This window comes from Sinocyclocheilus rhinocerous, unplaced genomic scaffold, assembly GCF_001515625.1.
Source record: "Sinocyclocheilus rhinocerous isolate Xijiao unplaced genomic scaffold, SAMN03320098_v1.1 scaffold558, whole genome shotgun sequence".
Classification (NCBI taxonomy): Eukaryota; Metazoa; Chordata; class Actinopteri; order Cypriniformes; family Cyprinidae; genus Sinocyclocheilus; species Sinocyclocheilus rhinocerous.
The window spans coordinates 1,378,182-1,402,857 of record NW_015634502.1 but is presented as its reverse complement, the minus strand read 5'-3'; the positions used below and the strand labels follow the sequence as shown (position 1 = coordinate 1,402,857).

At 36.9% G+C, this 24,676-nt stretch overlaps 1 protein-coding gene across 1 annotated transcript in view; it reads left to right on the top strand.

Moving 5' to 3' along the window:
• Nucleotides 1–2,097: 2,097 nt before the first annotated feature.
• The window catches only part of LOC107745781 (adherens junction-associated protein 1-like), a 54,988-nt gene continuing 32,409 nt past the window's right edge, over nt 2,098–24,676 (top strand). Inside the window, exon 1 of the mRNA XM_016559764.1 lies at nt 2,098–2,862. Coding sequence (XP_016415250.1) covers nt 2,834–2,862 — 29 coding nt within the window. The 5' untranslated portion in view covers nt 2,098–2,833. The remainder of the gene's footprint in view (nt 2,863–24,676) is intronic.

Here is a 24,676-nt window from a genome sequence, read left to right as displayed (position 1 = left end):
GAAAAATCTAATCATCCTAAAACTTCTAAAGCTGAAAAATCTGCAACTGCTTTGACACAGACAAGGTTTAAAATGAAAGAATCCACTAAACTTTTATTCATTAGCATAACCTGTGCTTAAAATTCATGACAAAGAATCCCCATGCCCTCACCTTTAACCTCCCTGACAATATACACTAACTCAGACTAACCCTTGGTCTTGACCCTCAGCCTTTCAAATCTGAAGCAGCTAAATGAGTGCAGTACACTCTGAACTCCCCTTTATTTGCATATGATTATACAATTGTCTGAAGCTGGAGTAATAGCTCAATTAAAGCAAGACAGATAAGACCTCAGTTTCTTGACAAGTTTAACTAATTACAGTTATCTAATTATTGCAGGTTAGCAAAGTGTCCAAATTGTTATTGAACCTGGAATGGCTGTGGTCGATGTCGTTGACAAAATTGAATTTTGAGTCAGCATTTAAGGGTCTTTACATTGGAGGCTTAAATCATCAGTGTAAGGATTACACAGTAATCCTGTGTGAGTAAATACCCAGCCTGATACATACAGAACGTTATGAATAACTCACTCAGCAAAACTGCGCAACTGTTTTCTAAGAACTCCTAGGATTTCATGTTTTACAGCAAGTGAAATGACTTTAGGTCTGATAGCCTTCCACACACAGAATAAAGATTCTCAATTTGTGTGATTTTGTTTCTTTTTCAGCATGAATTGAACACATAAAAGTGTTATACAATGTAATTACATGCAGTATATGGTTAAATGCATTGATTTTACAGATTATACAACATATTTATCCTTCACCTCAATATATCAGGTTTAAGATCTCTAAGTGCACACATAAGGTAGTGTAAATGACCTCTTTACAGATGCTAAGGAATGTAGCTTCTCCAAAATGCATTTCCAGTAATGGCGATAAAATGCCGAGCTGCTGGAATCTGCTGAACATTTGCTGTTAAGGCTGGATTTGATATGCCGTACTGCTCTTTAATGACGCTTATTTTTCTCTTCATTTTCTATTTCCACACACACCCCATTTATACTGGCACAATTTAAAACAGCTTTCCTAGATGATCACAGATGTTGTAAACCTTCCATACCTCGCGTTCAGAAAATACGTCTTTTAAACTCTGCTTATCTGCTTTAGAAAGGGATATACATATAAGCCTGCTATTATGTTGATGTTTTTCTATTGTTTGTGTAGTGAGCCAATGATACTTTCTTCCCCGTAGCCTTAGGCATAACCCTTGTGCAAACCTTTGTGTATTTTTAGATTTTTATGAAGACATTATTTATTGTGTTTATTAAGCTGTTTTCTCGTGGGGACCGTTAGCTGGTCACCACAATTTGTGAGTTAGGTTTGACTATCCTTGTGGGGACTGTTTGGTCCCCACAATGAAGGCAAAATGTGACACTTCATAACCTCGACACACGCTAGCGGTTTTCATGAATGTATTTTCTTCATCAGAGCTGTTTTCACAAAGCCCTTCTCTCAAACGCACCGGCTTAATGAGCTTTCCTGCTGCTGCCTGACAGTCCACAGGCCGAGTTTTTATTCATTTTCAGCCATTCCTGTGAAATAAAAAGGATTTCAACATTATTCAACGCCACTGTCTCTTTCTTCTTCCTATATGGTAAATTGGAGTGGAAGATCAATCATCTTAACAACAAAAAAGAGTTTCTGTGTTTCACAAGGAAGAAAAATGTGTCATTACGCTCTCATGCAATTTGTAGGATGTGGCTCTATTGCTTTAGTAAACCCACCAGACACTGTATTAACCTTGGGATGAGAAACTGATCTCACCCTTAGTGGAAAGTGCTGTACACTGGTTGAGCTTTTCATAGCCCATATGCAGACTGATTTATCTAGGCCGGCAGAGATTGGGAAAGAATTGGGTTCGGATGAACTCCTCTGAGGGAAACGGGGGAAGGATGTCTAAAATGTTACATATTTTACTTTAAAATGACGTCACGGGTTTGTCAGCTAAAGCTGGACTGGCAGGTTGTTAGTCAGACGGAGGAGGAAAGGAGAGAGAGTATGTGAGAGAGGGTGGATAGCGCGCACAGTGGTGATAACACTATCTATCTATCCTAATGACGAACGTCGCTTTCACGTGCTCCACTCATCACGCGCGTCCGTGAAGTGGCGTTTCATCCTTCACTCTTCTTGGTTTCCCCCCCCCGCATCTCTAATTTATTTCAGCCCTGAAAAGATAGCGAGAACTATCGAAGAGCTTCTTCAGCCGATGTAGGACATGCTTTTGCGCCACGGAACTCTCAATGTTTTATCGTGCGTTTTTGCCTGCGCTCGGTCTCCTGACAAATGTAGAGAAAGTGCGCGGTGACCGCGAGCGCAGCGCACGGGGGATGGTGACGCTGTCACCTTGCCGCCTGGTTCCCATATCTTCTTGACTTTTTTTCTTTTTCTTTTCCAGTGGAGTATATTCTAGACGAACTTGTGAATGTAAAAGAAGGCGGCTGTTGAGAAGCAACTGAACCGTCCAGCTGCCCACGCTGCCGCTGGGTCGCTCTGCACATCCGTGCGCACTTCTGAGGAGAAAAACAGCGAGCAACTAAAAAAGGGGACAAGACGCGTCCTTGTTTTTCGTGAATATTTCGCCCAGTCCTCGTTTGGTGCGCTCTGGAGAGACGTGGAGCTATTTCAAGCTTTCTGTTTCTCGGGATATATAACATTAGAATGCTAGCATCCGTAACATTTGGAGTAAAGTGTCCAACTTAAGGTGACCATTACGCTCGAGCGTCGACGTTTTGTTGGAACGCATAAATGGACGAATACCAGGAGGACTGATTCGGAATTGTTGTCTGGAAAAATGTGGCTGAAACGGTGTGTCACACGCAGGTAATAAATATCCCTTTTGAGAACTCTCAGCTAAGGGCTGAATGCATTGAACGCCCATTGCCAAAATCCTGTCATCTGTGAAGAGTTTTGTGGCAAGTTGATGCGCGTCATGCTGTTTTCACTTTACTTGTTTAGAATGTGATGTCTTACTTAAACATTACAGCTTTGCGTTGGTAATATTCCCGAGGAAACGTTTTAAGTGATACTGGTTTGTATGAATAACCAGGGGGCTTGTAATTAACAAGATTGTGAATCGAGTTGAAGTTATTCGCGCAGCGCTCTCTAGGGGTCGCCAAATAACCGCGATGCGATACCACAGACTTGGACGCGCGCAAATTAGGTCGAGTATCAGCTAAACACACCCTCGCATACCACAGTACACCATGCCAGAACAACATTTTCTGTGCGGTCAAGACATTCATGTCATTTTATGAATCACATCTCTCACTGTTAGAGTGACATTTTGATCATAAGGTTCAAATGGTGTGCTATTTGCCAGTGGAAAGTCAGGTTGAGTCAGAATCAGAAGAGCTGATTTAAGAGCTGGATTTATTTATGGTTAACAGGAGCTCTTAGCACTTACTGTACATATATAGCAAGAGTAGGATTCAATCCAAAATGGGCATGCATGCAACAAATCTTTATTATACATTCTGCATGGACAAAATCAGCCAAATGCTAAGTAATATGCTACGCTCAATAATTACAACAGCTCATGAGTAAGAGCCATAAAAAGGAAGTGCTTTTCATTGAGATGTTCATTACTAGAGTCTCTAGTTAGGACCCCAATTCCAAAGAAGATGAAAACTGAGCAACTTACAAATTTGGTTATTCAAAGTGGCAGAATATGACAGTTGTCCTTGCCATTACATCTATTTAGCAGCTGTTCCAGAGGCATAATGTGGAGAGCATGTTTAAGATGGGAATGATGATGGAGCCAGGCGAGCATCATTGTTCATTCTTTACCTGATGTAGGATGCTGCAATATCTTGCATTCACAGGTTCTCCAGAAGGTGCTGTCTTACCATAGTCACATACGTTAAAGTGCATATTTTACATATTATATTCTTGATGTTCTATTTAGATGTGCTCTTTCCTTATAGAGCAATGGCATACTGTCCAGTGGCTGGTTGAGACTAGTCTTACAAGTTAGTCTAAGTCAAGTTAGTCATCTAATTTTTTCCTTTAGGACTGGACATGTCTTTTATATGTCAGTTACTTAAAACATAGATTGGTCTAATTTCAATCAGAAAAGAAAGACCGATTACCCCTCGACTAATTGCTAGCTGGTCAGACTAGTAAGACACAATCTTAACGTAATGGTCATGCAACTGGCCTCAGACTGGTCATCCAACTATATGCAACGGAATACAGCCTGGTTAGTTTGGCTTACTCTGGAAAATCCTTCTCGTTTTATGTTCTAAGACAGAAATGTAACTCAGAAAGTCTGGAATCTGGAAGTTTTTAGTGGCCTTTCTCTGTGCTGCTTTGATTTAAAGCATCAATAAGAATGGATGATATAGAATTCACTACGGTAAGATAATAGCAAAGAAGACAATTCCGAGGATCTGGAACAAAAGAGTTTGTACCTAAGTTTGACCAATGCCTATTGGAGTTTAGCAATGTGTTAGATAAGGAGATAATTAAGTATGAAATTGCTATCTATATTCTTTTTTAGTTTTATAGTACACAGTGGCAATAAGGCACATGCTTTGTTGCACTCCAGCAAGGTCTAAGGTGGATTAGCTGCCAAGTTATGAGACAGCGGGGAATCTCCCTTTAGCAGTTTGGAAAATTCCTCACTATTCCGAGTAGGCTGAATAGCCTTGATGAAGATCGTTAGCAGCATCTCTTAATTGCTCCATCGACTACTTTAATATCTTCACATCAAGGTTATGCATCCTCTCACGGCTCCGACATTCTCTCGAGAGCCTTGATTCTCCAGTGTACCTTGCAGGATTATGCTGATGCTCTCATATTAAGACAGCCTGGCAAATGGGTCCTCATATGCCACAGACTGGGCATGTATCTCAGTGTCCAGTTCACTGACCTGGAAGCCGTTAGGAGAGTAAACAGTGATATGGGAATGTGGGGAATATCAGCCCGTGTGCTGACCTGAACAGCAGCTGGTTCATTACGGGCTCTGTCACTGGAAAGAATTAGCTTGTTTTTGCTTTGACACAAGCCGTTGGTTAAATTTTATTTTTTGAAATGTTTAAATGAGTTAATTTGATCATATTTTTACATATTCTTCTTCTCCCTGTCAGATGAGGTTCTCTAAGTGCACACTGTACAGCCATCAATGTCTTAAATGGCAGCACACAACTATCTCATTACCATGTACACTATAGCGTGTAATAGCATGACACTTCTGTCATTTTTATACCACTTTTTTCTTCCTGGATGTAAGCTCACTCACTCGCTCACACAGTAATGCATGCCTGGTTAATGCAAAGAGTGCTTCTGCTATCCATTTGACACTCTTGAAGGTCTGATATAATGGCAGGACGATTTGATTGCACCCACTCCCACTTAAACTGTTATGTAACAACATCTTCAAGGGTTCAATAAGCCAGAAACAACTCCATACCACAGTTAATGGTGCAAATAACAGTAAAGCTGATGTACCTTAATCAGGAGAGTTTTTAAAGGCCAGAAAAATTTGAATCTGAACAAAAAAATTCTATGATTTCACTCAGGAATATAGTAATTCTGGGGTTTTGACTACTTCAAAGGCATAAATAAAATCGAGATGCCGTGTTTAAAAAGTAGAGCTTGACAAATTCTTGTTATGTAACTTTTGCCTTTTCACAGGGGGAATTGTCGGTATAAGCATATGTACATTCAGAGAGGTTCTTCAAAGCCTTGATCGGAGTCAAGTAAAATATTATATAACATCCTGACAGATTGACCAAGTTATAAAGCAGAGATATTTAACATACAGACTCTTGAGATGCACACACTCTTAAAAAAAAAAGGTTCTTTATTGGCATCTATAACACTGCCCTGCATTACATTTGTTGAATGAAATCCAGTATTTTTTCTTACTAATTTTGGGTTGCTGATTCCAAAAATGTCACACTTTCTCACAAAAAATGTGCTTTTCATAGCATTTTTTTGTGCTTTTGACAACCATTTGTAAGGTGAAGAAGCCTGAATCTTAAGAAAAACTACCACAAAGACATGATTCCTATTTTCCTCTGAGCCAGGTTACAACTATTTGTTCAATTCTCAGCTGATTTTCACATGTATGAATGATTCTGAAGACATTATTTTATGCCTAATCCTTATGTCAAGGTTAGAATTATGGCCAGTGAAAGAACAATATGCAAACATGCTTATTTATTTATAAACTTGTGTTTATGTAAAGTTCTTTGGTATTAAATGGAGTAGTTAAAAAATTAAATCCTTTGAAGATTGTAAGTTAAATGATACATTTTGAATACTTATTTTTTCGCATTAAAACCAAAATATTTTTTGACATTTGACTGCTTTTGTTATTTTGATGAGTGCATTTAAAAAATGTAATAAAAAAAAAATCAGTCACACTTTATTTTAAGGTCCAATTTTCACTATTAACTAACTATTAACTACAACTTTAGCCTCAATAAACTCATCATTTGCTGCTTATTAATAGTTATTAAGGTAGATGTTAAGTTTAGGTATGGGGTAGGAGTAAGGGCATAAAATATGGGCATGCAGAATAAGGCATTAATATGTGCTTTGTAAGTACTAAAATATGCTAGGTAATAGTGAGAATTGGTCCTTAAAATAAAGTGTTTACCAGATAATAATTTTTATCTGTCAAAAAAATTGTATCTGATGAAAAGTGTGATTTGAAAGTCATTTGAAAACTTTTGATATTTTTAAAATCAGCGTAATCCAGTTACGTAATATAAGGCCTTTTTGCAAATCAGCAGAATTGTATTTTTCAAGATGCATGACTGTGCAATTCCCTGAAGAACCTTTCATATCCATAAAACCTTTCCATTTCACAAAATGTTCTTTATAGTGGAAAAGGCTTTTCAGAATCTTAAAATGTTCTTTACACTAAGCAAAAATGCTGCTTTCTGTTCACTGAAAGGTTCTTTGTGAAAGCCAAAATGGTTGTTCTACGAAATCACTGCGTAAACCCCTTTTGTGAACATTTATTTTTAAGAGTACAAAGTCAGTGTTGTCACCATGGCAGCCGAGTGCCCTGTACCCTCAGCACGGCCTATCTAACAGGGCAGGAGGGGCACACCTGAACCACCCACCCACACACACACACACACACACACACACACACTCACACTCATGTAGCGCCTTTGTTCAATCAATACCGCTTCTATAAAGCCTCAAATTTATCCGTCATGGCACAAGACCAACAGTGCCTGCTAGCCCTCCAGGGCCATGTATTTCTCCCTCTCCTATTTTTCCACACACATCTTGAAAATGAACAGTAAACACTTGTATATGAGTTTAAAAGGACTTTGAGGATTTCTTCAAACACCCAGGACATCTAGGTTTGGCCTGAGAGGAAGCCTCTAACTAATGAAACTACACATTTAGTAATGAAAAAGCATATGGTTTCCGTTGTTTAAGCTTGCATGTACTGTATGTGCTCAGGTTTTATTGAGCCTGTGGGTCGTGTACACAGTTGTGCTGAGGGATTTTAGTAATGGGTCTTTAAATGCCTGTGGCTGTTGAGGCTCTTTTATCTGGAAACTTTTAGTTTGGAAGATCCCTGCAGTACAGATGCAATGTAGATCCTTTCATCCATAATAACAGCTGATCCTCTCCTCCAAGCAATGTACTGAATTAGACACAGATAGAGAGTCGGTTGGTGTGTGTGTTTGCGCATTTTTGTTGTTGTTTATTGAGTTAAAGAGCCACTTGTCTGTACTTACTTGACCTACTATAACACACACACACACACACACACACGTATAAGTCAACCAGCGTTGGACACAGTCTGTTATTGTCCATTACAAAAAGTAGGCCGTTTAAACCAGTTTACGTTGCCTCAGCTTAACCCTGATGAGGAATTGGATGTTTTTACTGGATTATTTGTGCATAAATGACTAAATGGGGGAATTGACATTAATTTTCACCACAACATTTGTTTGACAAACCGTAAAATTGCATCTGAAAATATTCTAGTCTGTTTACCATTGAATAAAAATGTGTTTACAGTAGATTCTGAACAAATCCTCATATCTTTCACAAATCAATTTCTAAGCCTTAAAAATCAGTTTTTTGCACAGTTCCACATATTCTTCACTATTATTTATGAGAGGCGATCTCCATTTCAACCAATTTAATCCGCTCAATGGCTTCATTCTGCCAATCAGCATAATTACTGGATTCAAATTTGGATCATTCCTCAGGTTTGGCGTTCACTGTATTATTTGTTGGATCTGATCTGAGCATTGTCTTGGCATTTTGGATTTAAAGGGAGTAAACAGAATGTAGAAATATGACATTTCACGATTCAGCCAAACAGCTGTCCTGGGGGAGATGCTAGTGGCATCAGTCCATTATTCATCCAATCAAGAGGAAAGAAAACGTTTATTACGATCAAATTATGTCATAATTTTTCCACTAATCTGCTCTTGTGAATCTGCTAGCAGCAGAGGTGGCAGCTAACTGTAATGGCTCAGAAACTTATATTAATTCATTATCCATCTCTGGCCCTTCCTCAAATTTTAATAATATTTAATCTACTCACGTAGTATTTCAGTTTCATTTATGATTGGTTGTGAATTTGAATTAGGGTTGGGCGGTAAAGCTAGAAAAAATTATGTCTCAATATTTTTCAGGTGTTTTACAATATTTAATGTATGTATGTACTGTATGTCGATATTTATTTATTAGGTCTAAATTTGCAGGGTGATTTTTTTTTTTTTTGACCAAACAGCTACTGTTGCCAAATAAATTCAAAATGCCTAATGCAAAAGCTAGAGGTGGCAGCTAACTGTAATGGCTCAGAAACTTATATTAATTCATTATCCATCTCTGGCCCTTCCTCAAATTTTAATAATATTTAATCTACTCACGTAGTATTTCAGTTTCATTTATGATTGGTTGTGAATTTGAATTAGGGTTGGGCGGTAAAGCTAGAAAAAATTATGTCTCAATATTTTTCAGGTGTTTTACAATACTTAATGTATGTATGTACTGTATGTCGATATTTATTTATTAGGTCTAAATTTGCAGGGTGATTTTATTTTTTTTTGACCAAACAGCTACTGTTGCCAAATAAATTCAAAATGCCTAATGCAAAAGCTGAAACGCAACAAAAATCTGACCAAAAATATATTTTAATCACTATTTTTCACTAAATTAACACTAGAAAGAATGATATTTAGTCAGTATTTTATCAGTATTTACTACATCGATATTTAACTACACTCTTTTATTTTAATAAAACATTTTAATATATGAAAAGGTCTTCAGAGATCATTCTTTTGATTGATAATACATATGATTGGTTTAAGATTCAGTGAAATAAAACAAATTAACATTACGTTTAGGTTTTTGTGATTTTTCTTTTTCTTTCTTTCTTTTTAATCCAAGCGACAACAGTCTACTATTTTGCTTTTTATTTTTTATAATTATTTTTCATTTTTCAACTTTTGCTATCACCCAGCCCTAGTTTGAGTAAGTGAAAACTTTGTCCCCAGACCCTCAGTCTTTGAGTTTGAGTTTCTGGGCTGTGTTTTTGCCTGTGATAAGGACTTGCGCTCGAGTTCCCATAACACCACATCAGAGCAAGCAGACAGGGGAACTTTAGCTTACATGCTAATTAAAAGTCTCAGATAGTTTAGAAATGTAATTGGACAGTGTAATTGCTAACTATGTGTGACAGCAATATGGACACCAGGGACACATAAACTGCCACAGAGAGTTCTGGAAGCTAACTGGATGTTTTACATACACTGTGACTTATTGAGGTCAAGCAGGGATCGTTTATTTAGCGGGACGAGACATTAATTTGTGCTAAAATGCAATATATCATGTTAGTCCAAACACAAGCCTCTGTTGGTATAGGAACTAACAGAAGATATAGAAATTCCAGCGCTCTGTGCACCAGTGAATCCTATGAGTCCATATCAGCTGGTGCGCAAAGAGTTGTTTGCATAGCCATTTACTCTTTGCACAAAGAGGGTACGGATATACCAATAAAGCCATCCTTCCACATTCAACACATAGCAAACAGAGGGAAATCTGGCAGGATCAATGCACTCTGCCATGGCTTGGGTGAAATTTAACATATTGAAAGAGATCCATTAATTTTTTTTTTTTTAAATGTTGCATAAATGAAATGTTGATTATACTGATGTTGGGGGAAATATATATACCGGTCATCAGAAGCTTGGAATCATTATGATTTTTGATTTGTTTTTTGAAATGTTTGTTATGCTCACCAAGGCTGCATTTATTGATAAAAAATACAGTAAATATAGTAATACTGTAAAATATGATTACAATATAAAATAAACCTTTTTCTATTTTAATATATTTTACAATGTAATTAATTTCTGTGATGGCAAAGCTGAATTTTCAGCAGTCATCTTCAGTCTTCAGTGTCACATGATCCTTCAAAAATGAATTCGGTAACACTTTACAATAAGGTTCCATTAGTTAATGTTGGTTAATGTATTAACTAACTTGAACAAATAATGAACAGTACATTTATTACAGTATTTATTAATCTTTATTAATGTTAGTTAATGAAAATACAGTTGTTCACTGTTAGTTCATGTTAATTCACAGTACATTAACTAATGTTAACAAGCACAACTTTTGATTTTAATAATGCATTCGTAAATGTCGAAATTAACATTAACTATATTAATAAATGCTGTAGAAGTATTGTTCATGCTTAGTTCATGTTAACTAAAGTAGTTAACTAATGAACCTTATTGTAAAGTGTTACCATGAATTCTAACATGCTGATTTGGTGCTTAAATATTAATAATGGTTCTCATTATTAACAATGTTGAAAATAATTTTTGCTGCTTAATATTTTTGTGGGATTCTCAGGATTCTTTGATGAGTAAAAAGTTCAAAAGAATTTATTTGAAATAAAAATGTTTTGTAATATATGTCTTTACTGTCATTTTTAATCAATGCAATGCATCCTTGTTAAAAGAAAATGTGTTTCTTATTTTTATTTTATTTTATAAATACAACTTACAAACTGTTGAATTATAGTGTAATATGGTCTCTACAAAATAAAATAAAATAAAATAAATAAAAACTAAAAATAGTTTTCACCATTGTTATTTAATTATTTTGGATTTTTTCCCCCAACACCAACATATTCAACATTTTATTTAAGCAATAAAAAAATTCAAGGATTAATAAGATATTGTTAAAAATAATTTGTACATTATTAACAATATGAACAGTAGTACTTTTCCAGTACAGTGGAACTAAACACTGTGCTGAAACTCAATCAGAATTGGCAAGTCAATGTGAATTGAGAGAACTTCTATTGAAGCTTATGATGTCTCTATGGAGATTTGATTGACATCACATTTGATTGGACATGAACAGTAATGACAAAGTGGTAGGCCGATAGCATTTGGCAGATAGCAGTAGTAGAGAAATATGATGGAGAAAAAATAGATGAGTCTGGCCCAGAGGCTGTCCAAGGAGCATGCCGAGTCGTCTGATGGACACTTTTGAGGTAAAAATAGCCAGCTCAGGGGGGTCTGTAGGAGTTTGACTTTCTTTGATCCAGCGGTTACTGATTTTCCATACTCAGAACCTTCAGAAGGTCCTAAATGTTGTAATGAATCTCACCCCTTTGAAAACTGATTCCCAGTTTGAGATCTGAGTCGTGACCTTGAAACCAGACAGCATATCAGACAAGATTCAGCTTCATTTAAGGTTTCAACCACCGACGGCCCTCTCCACACTGTTCCATAATTGTCTTCAATGGGGAGCTTTCTGCTGAAATATGATTCCATCAAACCGGCTTTATGCTTGGTTAACCAATTAATTTTCTACTTAAGACTTCAATATGAGGAAGATTTGTATACATCCTCACGAGGGCAAAACAGAATCTTTTCTCTCTAAGAAAAGAAGATGGTGGTATTCCTTTACAGAGCTCACATTTTGTTCCTGATCAGCAGTTGGCCGTGAGTGGGTAACATTAACCACATTCCTGAGAGCTTGCCAGACACAGGGACAGAGAACATTCCAGATAGCAATCCCTCTGACTTAAATGCTTTGATATTTGAGGCTTTCAGCAGTATGCATGTATGCAGTATGACGTTGTGTTGTGCATCAGGGTTCCTGCTGTTTTTGGAATGGAAGTCAGTTTTATTTACTCCATTTTCTTGCAGTTATGTAATACAGCATACTCAACATTAATCATTTATCTATTGGATGACAGATTCTGGTGTGCTGCACAAAAAAATGCTTTAGATCCACTAGCATGAATTTATAAAATTGTAATAATATTATATATACCCTTATTTACATTAGATTTTTTATTACTGAAATAATGTACCATAGCAAAGAACTATCAAGCAAATGAAAACCTTTCATTAGTTGAACTAGTTCAAATTGTTCATTATTCTATTATTCAATTATTAATTGAAAAATAATTGTGCATAAAAGTCTTCTACATTCTTCTTATGACCTCAGTAAATCAGCCTCATCTGTTATCAACAAAAGAGAAGCATTTCAAAAGAGAAGTTTCCCTGCAGTTTTCCATCAAAATAAAATCTCGTTGGTTTAATGTTTGAAAGCAAAGAAAAAAAAAACATAAATATTAATATTATAATTTTACTGGGGCCTGTTTCAGAAAGGAGGTTAAGTGAAAACTCTTGAGTATGTTAACCCTGAAATGAGGGAAACTCTGGGTTTTCCGTTTCAGAACGGGAGGTATGTCAAACCCGATAAAGCAGGGTAAGTCAAGCCCGTTTCTGAAAGGGAGGTAACTTATACTCGGAGTCAGTTACCGTGGTAACTTACTCTTTGAACCTAACCTGGTCAGGAGCAGGTTTTCTTCGGTAAAACCAGAGTTTTCTTTCGGTCTCCTCCCCCTTTTTAAAGCGCAAGCGATGTTTAAATACTTCATTCATCCATGCACGCTGCAAAAATGCTTTTTTCTTAATACTTAAAATATTTTTTCTTATTTCAAGTACAAATATCTAAAAATTCTTAAATCAAGATGGATTTTCTATATAAGAAAATTATATAAGATATGTAGTCTTGTTTCCTGGGGGGATCTACATTAAGTGCATTTTACTTAAGTAAAATTATCTGCCAGTGTGGTAATAAAAATAATCTTAATGCAAATGGAAAACAAGATTATTCGGAGTGTCTATTACTAAGTGCAGATTTACAGTAGCTCTGCCCTCCAGTGTCACACAAGGTTAAATATGACGTGCAATAATGATGGCTTCAGTAGTGTAGGCAGTAACGTGTTGGGCGCACAGAACTAGTTTGTGACGTGAGTGACCGGGTTCGAGTCCGGCTTTTGCCGAGCTCGCTCTTCTCACTTTTCCCATCACATATCACATTAGAATTTATTTTCAATAAAAATGAAGAAAATTTTCTCAAAGTGGAAGTAAAGTTCCTAACGAGTGATTAATAATGATAAAAGTATTTATAATTTTAATAAATATAATCATTTACAGTCTATGTTATTATTGCATCCTGTTAATGTACAACAGTACTGAGGTGCAAAATAGTATGTATCCGCCAGTATAAAGTATAAATAGTATCTAATTATTATTTACACTTATTGCAAAGAACTGCTACTTTTACATGGTAAATAGAATATATCACTATTTTCACTAAGTGTAAATAGCATCTAGAGCTATTTTTAGTTAGCCTATTGTAAATAGGATCTATCGCTAAGAAAGTAGCTAATTCCACTTAGTGTAAATAGCCGCTGCCGTATTTTTCTTACCCTATTGGCAGATCATTTGTAAAATAAGAAAAATGCACTTATATTATTATTATTATTTATTTATTTTGCCCGTGGGATACCATGAAAATGAATAGCACATTAGTTCAATAATCTACCGTTCTGCCAGTTTTCACCTGTGATATTATAACAGTGATAAGAATTAAACTCGTATTGAGTCTTTTTGGCGGGAGCTGTTGCCATGGTGAATCATAATATCGGAGCTCCATTGATAATGGCTTTTCATAGTCCTGGTGCACGCGCTAAACTCAGAGTCAACCTACTCAGAGTCGATTGAACTCAATCAATTCAGCTGTTCTGAAACCGAAAACTGAGTGTTTCCCATCTCAGAGTAAGTCAACTCAGAGTTCAAGTTTTAACTCAGAGTTGGTTGAACCTCCTTACTGAAACGGGCCCCTGTTGTTATATAAAATAATAAATAAATAATAAATGAAACTTGACAGTTCAGTAGTATTCTAGTGATATTTCTTCATTGGTTTGTTTATTTTTTATTTGATTCAATAATAATACAAATACAGTTGCATGGCCAGTAAAAAATATTAATGGATGGTAAATTTTCTCTGGCCATTGACAGGTACATTTTCTGAAGTCATTGGTTATTTGGCGGGTGTGGCAAAATGTTCGTCTTAGCCCCTCAAACGATATAATTTAAAAAATTGTTCTAAATTTAAAAGAATAGCGTCCACAACACAACTATAACAATTACAGTACAGAGAAACAATATTATTGGAATCACTTTCACAACCATTTTTATCCAGTTGATGAATGATAAAAACATTGATAGCCAATCAGAATCCACCCTGCTTTAAAGAAGTCATGAATTGAGAAATCAAATTTTCCTTGATGTTTTGACATGTAAGAGGTCATTGTACTTTAAAAACATCCTGTGAGTTTCAGAGCTCAAAACTTTCTCGTTAGTCCAAAAACAGCTTCTGTTGGGGGGAAAAAAGCTCAGGAAATGACTCTAAGATTTAAGATTCTATCACATTATGATGCCACAGTGCGACGAAAGCCCACCTCTGCAGAATCTGATCAACACCTACTTCTGCATCAACGCGTCTTTGGCCCCGCCCACCAGAGTGTTAGTGAGACGAGGAGGCGAGAGTAGAGCATTATTTGTTTGTTCGGTACATTTCACTGAGGATTCTTTGCACTGAGGATTTGCACTGAGGACTACTCCCGCACACGACGGGAGTAGATCTAAATATAATGCTATAATCAATGCTCTCCATGATTAGTTAATCTCAACAGTTGTAATAGTAAAAACGTAGTCAAAGTGTTTGAGAGAGCTCTACATGTAATACTTATTTCATATGCAAAGATGTTAGCCAATCATAGCAGTGGGCGTTTCCATTGAAGTCAGCAGACACGCCCCTTCCAACAGCGTTCAAATCGGTGTGCTAAAATCAGGGCAGAAAATGTCCTTTTATTTAAGTTATGACAATATTTCATGTAAAAATCACACTAACATTATAAGTGCACCTCAGGAAACATTATCAAATAATTTAAAAAATGCAGTTCATGAGCCCTTTAAAGAAGGATGCTAATATTTTTATCTTTATAGTTAGCTTTCGTGGTGCGAACGGGCCTTGGTGTGAAGGTCAGAGCCGAAGAGGATTCTGAGTAACATGAGAACATGAGGGTGAATATTGTTCAGGATTTCTTTCTGAGTTGCTTGCTCTCTCATCTGTGTGTAATTCATGTATTAATGAATTTTCTAGTATGCAGAGTCGTAAATTGCTTTGACCATCAAATCACGTTGTGGCATAAGGGCACATTATACACACTTACACACACACATTCATCATCTCAGCAGCACTCGGGCTCCTCGGCATACACTGATCTTCCTTTGTGTTTATTGGTTTTTCTGTCACTGTTTGTTTGTTGATCTGAGGTCAGTAATGTCATATTACAGATCTGCTTAGGGAAACTCTCTCTTTCTCCTTCTCTCGCGCTGTCGCTTAATTTGTGCCTTGTCTTTACTGCTCCATATGTGTGGGGTGTGAGACTCATGAAGAATAATGGCAGGATTAATCTTGGCTTGAGCGTGCACAGGCAGCCCTGCTGGACAGGCGTTTTGCTCAGACGCTTAAGCCAGAACCAACCTTAAGGCTTTAAAGTGCAGTGGTGTGGACCTCTCTCCTCCAACCATTATTAATCTGGGCCATTCTGCCGTAAAGGTACAAACTCTTGTTAAAGGCAGCGAAAAGAACAAGTCAATGTTTCTTGTCTATTGCAAATCCTCCTTTTCGGCTATCTCTCTTATTCTGTTTCTCTAGGGCGGCATTTGGGAGCCTTTTTGAGTCCTGACCAGCATTTGATTCAAAGAAACAAAAGTAGTTTCTTTAGTACAATAAAAGACAAAAAAACAAAACAAAAAACAGACAGGAAAAGTTGCAGAAAAGGCTTTAAATGCACAGTTACTATAGAGATTTGCTGATCTTTGTAAAATACACTGTTCAAAAGTTTGGGGTTGGTAAGAGTTTTTTTAAAGTTTATAAATGAAATCTTATATACTCCAAGGCTGCATTTATTTGATCAAAAATACAGTAAAACTTAAAATATTGTTTTCTGTTTTAATATATTTTAAAATGTAATTTATTTGTGCAATGGCAAAGCTTTGTGGACTTTGAAGTCTAAACCCTTCCTAATCAAAACAGCGACACCCCTACTCTTAGTATTGAATGTACTTGAGTATACCTGATCAGTCCACCCCTTTTGAATTTCTCAGATTCCTCAACACTCAGGTGAGTTTCTTGCGGCATAGCTATATCTGATGTGTTTTGCTTGAGGTAGGAGAGGATTTTCTTACATTTAATTACATAGTTACATCCCGAAAAGTTCCATGAAATTATTTTTGTGACTCCCATAATATATCTCTTAGTTATAAATTATTAGCCATAAAGAAAGTTGCTGACATAGGTTTAGAACATTGTGTTGTCCCCATCAGCACAGTTATACAGCAATAGTATACAGTATATAGTCTAAACCAAAACCATCAATATGCACCCAGCAAATAAGGCAAGATAACCAGTGTTGGGGAAAGTTACTTTTAAAAGTAGTGCATTACAATATTGCGTTACTCCCTAAAAAAGTAACTAATTACGTTACTTAGTTACTTTTTATGGAAAGTAATGCGTTACATTACTTTTGCGTTACTTTCACGTTACTTTTTAAATATGAGCAGGGCTTGATTGTTTTTAATATAAGAAGTTCTATTTATAGCAAATGTAAGAGCCCTTTCACACCAAAAAGTGTAATGAATAAACCTCAGGCTGAAGGAAAAGTAAATTCACGTCTGTACAGTAGAACGCAGGAGAAGAAACACTCTTCAGCAATAAAAAAACAATGAAGCACAATTGTTAGTTTATCTAAAGTCATTTTTGCTTATTAGTATGGTTGAACTGGATCATCAAAGGTCAGCAGCAAAGATATTGGTTAATAAAATGGGATTAGATACATTTGTGTTATTTAACATATTTAATTATTGCAGGTTTGCGTCATATTCTGAGTTTGCATTTCACTGTTTTAATTCATTTTGATGAATACTAAATCTGTTTTTTGTGAGTGGGATGAATTAATGCACATTCACATTTAGTCTAGAACTACAGTAACATCATGTTCACACAGCGCACACAACTCCTCTGCACTTCTGATTTCTCCCAATATGGGAACAGGAGACTTGTCAGTCAATAAATGGAAAAACAAAGTAACTGGCGTTACTTTTTTGAAAAAGTAACTCCAATATTTTCTTGTAAATTAATCATTAATCTGATTACGTAACTCGCGTTACTTGTAATGCGTCACCCCCAACACTGAAGATAACACAAATGAAGTATCAAACCTAAAAATCCTACCACCCCTATTCCAACATTCCCTGTAGGAGAAGGCTGCATCCCTGTGTACTGTTATGCTCCCGATATGTTGACACTCTCATTACGTTGACTTTCTTGATACTCTCTTATCCTTTGGAGATCTCCCGAATAGCGAACTTTAGAGAGCGGTGCGCTCGGTCCAGCGGTGGTGGGCTTGTGAATACCTCTGTATTCAGGTGAAGCTCTGAAACAAATACGGTGAGGTCTTTGCCTCCTCGCTCCCATCGGGGACATTCAGTATACACAGATTCGATCATCGCAATCTATTCTCCAGATCGTCCAGACGCTCCAATGACAAACTATTTTGAGCCTTAAGGGAACTGACTGTAGCTTCCGCTGCCACAAGACGCTCAAAGTTTTCACTTTTCTGCTGACGTCAGTTCATCAGGGCAGCTATATCATCCTTGAGAATTTCCCGTTGTTTAGCTAGTTAACTAGACTAAATGCCAATGTAGATTGTATAGTCTACTAGAGATCAAAACTATATTAATAATGATTTAATAATGTTAAAGTTTTATGTATTGTAATATGTTCCTTTCAGATTTTAATTCAGATGTAGTGTTATACATGCAAATGCATTTTCTTGGATTGAAATATATGGAGGGAAAAAATTATATATATTTACAAAAAATATTTTTTCAAATTATATAAAAAATAGAAATAAAAATATATTGGTAGAAAAATAAAAAAAAACTAACCCCAAAACTTTTGAACGGTACAGTAGGCTCTTTTTTTCCTGTTTATAAACTGGCATGGGTATTTCCCCCTCTCTTTTGATTGTAGTTGGTGCACTCTCACTGCTTGCTGTTTGGCCACTTTCAGAAAAGCCTGTGGGCATCTCAGGGAGGTTACAGGTGAGATGCACATTTCCTGTCTTGCTCTCATGCCCCCATGCCTGCATACATGAGATGACCTCACAGCCAAGCTGAGAGCATAGATTATTAATAGAGCAGATATAGCCAGTGGTTTCAGGACCAGAATAAAACAAACGTTGATGCTTGCCATTCAGAATTACACTCAGCCACTGAGCATTAAGGAGGCCAGTTTTATAGACAGGTATGCAGTGATCCAGGCTAAGCGAAGACGTGTGGGCTGTTCATTCCATTTTCTGATAAATCCACATTTTTTTCATTATTTTTATAGGTCTTTTCCCATCAACTTTGTTTGGAGATGCGATAGTCAGTATTATGCCTGTCGGGCACTAAAAATCCATTCTTTTCTCTGTCCGAGTCCAGGGGAGATGCAAAAAGCAAACTTTAAAGTCTCATTCTAATGAAAGAAGAGAGAGATGAGGCGATTGCATTGGAGGTCATCAGTTATCTGTTTTCTACCAGACTGCTCTTACTATTGTCTCTCTGTTTCTTTCTTTGTATCTATTTTTCTGCCTTTGCATTTAGGCGGTTCCATCCAGTCAGATGAATAGGCATGTTTGATCACATAGAGTTTCCCCTGGAGCAAGAAATGCATGAGGGAGAGAAAGAGAGAGAGAGAGAGAGAGTAAAAGGACCCTCACGGAGCTATTCGTGAGCTTCTTCTAACGCAATGCAAATGAAAGGTTTCTTGTATCTGTTGAGTTCTATTTTAGGTGTGTGAAAAGCAGTATGGAGACTTGCTCAGGGAGATACTCACTATACAACCCAGGAAAGGCAGGCTGAATAGACAGGAAGTGTGTGTGTGTGTGTGTTTTGGCACACGTATGCATGTGTGTACAGTGCTGAACGTTTGGAGGATCTGATCGTTTCAGGGCTGCTCGACCCACTATGCTCACTAACACTTACACTCTCTTGAGCCACAAGCCATGATGCTTATCAGAAATCTCTCACACTGTAAAAATACCACATGATGGCTTATGACGCATCTTCCACAGTGCTCATTGTCTGCATGAGAAGATGAATTTTATTTCCATCAAGTAAATCAACATCTTTTACAGGTCTTGTATGACATTGCTATCTTTGCAAACTTATTAAAATGAAGTAAACTCCTGAATGGTTTGGGGTCTATTTGAAAGTAATACTTTTATGCAGCAAGGACACATTAAATTAATAATTAAATCATTAAATTCTGGAGTAAGATTGGAGTAATGGCTGCTGAAAATTCAGTTTTGTCCTCGCATGAATAAATGACATTTTAAATATCAATCAATCAATCAATCAATCAATCAATCAAACAAATAAATAGTTATTATACATTGTATAATTTCACAATCTTACAGTATTTACTGTATTTTGTGAATAAATAATTGCATTCTTGCTGAGCATTAGAGAATACTTTCAAAACATTAAAAACTCGTTGTGACCACAAACTTTTGAATGGTAGTGTATATTATACTACATTGCATTACTTTATTCATTTAGCAGATGCTTTTATCTAAATAACTTAAATATAAGGAGCACTACAAGCAAGTTATCATAAGAGCCAGCAATATTTACAGTATCAAGTTTCAAGTGGAAGATTAGATTAGTACACAAGCTAAAGTGAAATGCAGAGAAGAAGAGAAAATAAGTTGTTATTACAGGTACTTGCATGTGAAGTGTCTTCAGCTGTTTCCTAAAGGGTGTGATGGTCTCAACAGATCAGGTCGAAGTTTGCCACTCGTTCAGAGGTACAGAGAGAGTGAAGGTTCTAGAAAGTTTCATTGTGAACCACTCATTCACTAACAATAAAAAACAACAAGTCCCTTTCTAGGGTGAAATCAAGTAGAAGTAGCTCTATTTGAAGGTTAAAAAAAATGCACATTTTGACTACTTTGTAGTGTAACCATGAAACCTAAACCTAACCCTGAAATTATAGGCTGAAGATGTAAATACAGTAGCAGAGTGTGGTAGGTTAGTTGGGTAATTTAGTAAATGTTGTCTTGTTGACCTTGACCTTTCAGCAGTAGCTTTCTGTATGTGTGCTGTTGTGACTGGCAGCCAGAAGTCGTGGCGCTGTCCAAGGTGCTGAAGAGAGACCTGCTGCTCATTTGATTTACAGTAAGTCTCAGCTCCAGACAGCCTCAAATGTCTAGCATGTCTCTGAAACAACTAAAGGAGATGTTCATTGTAATCTCTTTTGGGACCTTTATGTCTTACTTCTGCAGGAACAGCACCTTTTTTGCTGATTCATAAATCTGTGTTTGGAGAAATAACATTGTTACACTGAAGAGCTCAGGCATGTCTTTGAAAAACTGTGAAGATAATCTCACTGATTTGCTGTACTACCTAAGACCTGTCAGCAGATTAATGTGTGAAATCTTTCCTATAACGTGTTAATGGCAGGGCTTTGCAATGACGTCACATCTCTCCCAACAAGAGAGCAAGGATTTTTCCTTTTCCTTGGCTAAGCCTCATTACACACTCTCACATACGCAGACACCCCTGTCATTTCTCTCCAGCCTGCTTCTGATGCTTCTATATCTGTATAATTATTAGGAGATCCTTCCTCAGTAGCTTCCTACTGGCCATTTCTAAGCCAGACTAGCAGTGCTGTCCAGATAAATACAGTATTTTATGTTATTTTATTTTATTTATTCACAACTTACCATTTTTTCATGGCATATTTAATATGGCTTTTAATATTTTGTTATATTATTTTATTTTATATGTATTTTAATTTATGGTAATTTATTTATTTTATTAACAAATTAGCATTATTTGCCTGGGATATTTAATGTGGCTTTTATTTATTTATTTACAACATGGCTCTATTTGCCTTCCATATTTAAAGTTTTATTAATTTATTATTTTTTTTTTTATTCACAACTTCATTTCATTTTACTTTCTGTTGATCATAGCAACAGTAATTCATCAAATAATGGAGGCATGGAAACATTGTTTCCCTACTACTATTATTATTATTATTATTATTATTATTATTATTTTCATATTTAAAGTGAACTTATTTTTAAAGGAAGTTCTTCAATAGCATTTAGTTTTTGCTGTGTATGTTGTTGTAACTTGCGTTACTGACATTGTAACGAGTAATAATATTACCCAAATTGTATTAGTAATGCGTTATATTACTGCGTTACAGCAAAAAGTAATATACTACTGTAATATTATTACTTTTGTAATGCGTTACTCCCAACACTGGTGGTAATGAGAACTGGTATCAAGAATTGTGACATTTCTCTGCAAATTTCACAAGCATCGATTGGCAGTCTTTTAGTCGTCCCTCTCCCTCTCTTTCTCTGAGGCATTGTATGTGTCTATGTGTGTGTGTATTTGTGTTGAGAGGGCACATGTGTGAAGAGGGAGTCATGTTCTGTCATCATTGTGGCAGGGATATGAAATGTCAGTGCAAGGCTGTTGGAGATATCTCCCCCACAGTCACCACACACACACACACACACACACACACACACTGGTTCTGCAGCACACAGATCAGAGCATGTGAAACAACCATTTACATCCCAGTGATCCAGCAGGAAGCATATTCTGATGCAGTGCTCTTATACGCTCATGTGCTAATGGGCCAATGCGAGGACGACAGCTGCCTGTCCAGTCTCTACATATGAAATGTGAAATCCTTCCAATTAATTTATGAACCATATATGAAAGACAAGGACAATTGTGTCCAATGATGGCATGTTTTTATAATGTGGTCTTATTAGTAGATATTCACTTTTTTTAATGAACATTTGTAATAAGAAACACTCTCTGCCTATATTTTATGCTTTTATGCAAGGTTTAATAATAATTACATTCAGTCAAAGAAAAAGTGTATATGACTTTACTTCCATCCACTTTAGTCCTATCTGGATTTCATTTATAAATTTGCCTATTTAATGAAGTATCTCATAATTTCGGATTGTTTTTGAGTAATTCAGTACTGTGATACAAAATGTATATTTTACATAAAAATATCTATGATTACTAATGTAATCACCCTTTAGGTAAGACAACAGGCCGATATATTAATAAGCCTATATTCATGTATTTCATACATTTATATAAATACAGACCACTTAAATAATGAATATCTTATGGTATCTTATTGGTAGTAAATGTTAGCCCATTTGATTTCACAATTACAAGAGACTCCACTAGTTATCTTATAAAATAGATTATTATGCAATATTTGTAAATATAGATAATTATATAGATATAGAAAATATAAATATTTTCACTCTGCTTAGGATAAACCAACTGACTGATCCAAGGATTCAAGTCGGCTGTATGAGGATCAGACTGACTCAGATATAAGTTGCCCGCTTATCCAAAATGCAAGCATGGAATCCATATTTATTTGCAACACTTCTCTGAAGTGTAATTCAGCTGAAAAATCGGCCCATGAGTCATATGTCAGTGAGCATTTGGCTTGCTGTCAGAAACCATTCTGGTCGGGTTTCTCAAGTTTCGTCTTGTGTCTAGAGAGTATGTGTGATGATTCGTAATGGAACGAATGAGATCACGGTGCTTGATTATCTTGTGTGAAGACATTCACTCATCGGATGTGAAGACAGCTGAGTAACTAGTACTTGATGTTCCTGAATTTTCCACTGGCCATATGCTCATCTACCAAACCTCCGATCTCATTAATAGTAACCTGGGACAGTGCTTACCATAATCCCTCTGGATATACAGTATACTGTGCTTGCATGTGTATTTAGACCATTATTATTTGATATTCCTTTGTAACCTACAGTCCTAAAGTCTGAGTCCATATTGAAAATTTAATTTAGACGTGTAAAATAAGTTTTAGGGGGGAAAAAATCAATGTTATGATGTAAAAGGAACAAAGAAATATTTAAGATTCTGCACTATTTCTTGGTTGATAATCAAATTTAACATTGATCAGACAGTCAGATGCTCTAGAGCTCAAGATCATTTCGAATCATGGAGGAGAATATGATCATAAGGATGAAAATTTGCTCAAAATTTGTTTTGATGAAGAAACAAACTCAGCTACATCTTGGATGGCCTGAGGGCGAGTAATGTTTAAGCAAATTTTCATTTGTTGGTGAACTGTTCCTTTAATGTTAATGTTTAATATTGGTTCTGCCTACCCTGTGGAATTATGTATTATTTACACCGATCAGGGATAACATTATGACCACCTTCCTAATATTGTGTTGGTCTCCCTTTTGCTGCCAAAACGGCCCTGACCCGTCGAGGCATGGACTCCACTAGACACCTAAAGGTGTGCTGTGGTATCTGGCACCAAGATGTTAGCAGCAGATCCTTTAAGTCCTGTAAGTTGCGAGGTGGGGCCTCCATGGATCGGACTTGTTTGTTCAGCACATCCCACAGATGCTCGATTGGATTGAGATCTGGGGAATTTGGAGGCCAAGTCAACACCTCAAACTCGTTGTTGTGCTCCTCAAACCATTCCTGAACCATTTTTGCTTTGTGGCAGGGCGCATTATCCTGGTGAAAGAGGTACAGCCACCAGGGAATACCGTTTCCATGAAAGGGTGTACATGGTCTGCAACAATGCTTAGGTAAGTGGTACGTGTCAAAGTAACATCCACATGGATGGCAGGACGAAAGGTTTCCCAGCAGAACATTGCCCAAAGCATCACACTGCCTTCGCTGGCTTGCCTTCTTCCCATAGTGCATCCTGGTGCAATGTGTTCCCCAAGTAAGCGACGCAGACGCACCTGGCCATCCACGTGATGTAAAAGAAAACGTGATTCATCAGACCAGGCCACCTTCTTCCATTGCTCTGTGGTCCAGTTCTGATGCTCAAGTGCCCACTGTTGGCGCTTTGGGAGGTGGACAGGGATCAGCATGGGCACCTGTCCCTGACTGGTCTGCGGCTATGCAGCCCCATACGTAACAAACTGTGATGCACTGTGTATTCTGACACCTTTCCATCAGAACCAGCATTAACTTCATGAGCAATTTGAGCTACAGTAGCTCGTCTGTTGGATTGGACCACACGGGCCAGCCTTCGCTCCCCACGTGCATCAATGAGCCTGTCGCCGGTTCACCACTTTTCCTTCCTTGGACCACATTTGATAGATACTGACCACTACAGACTAGGAAGGAACACCCCACAAGAGCTGCAGTTTTGGAGATGCTCT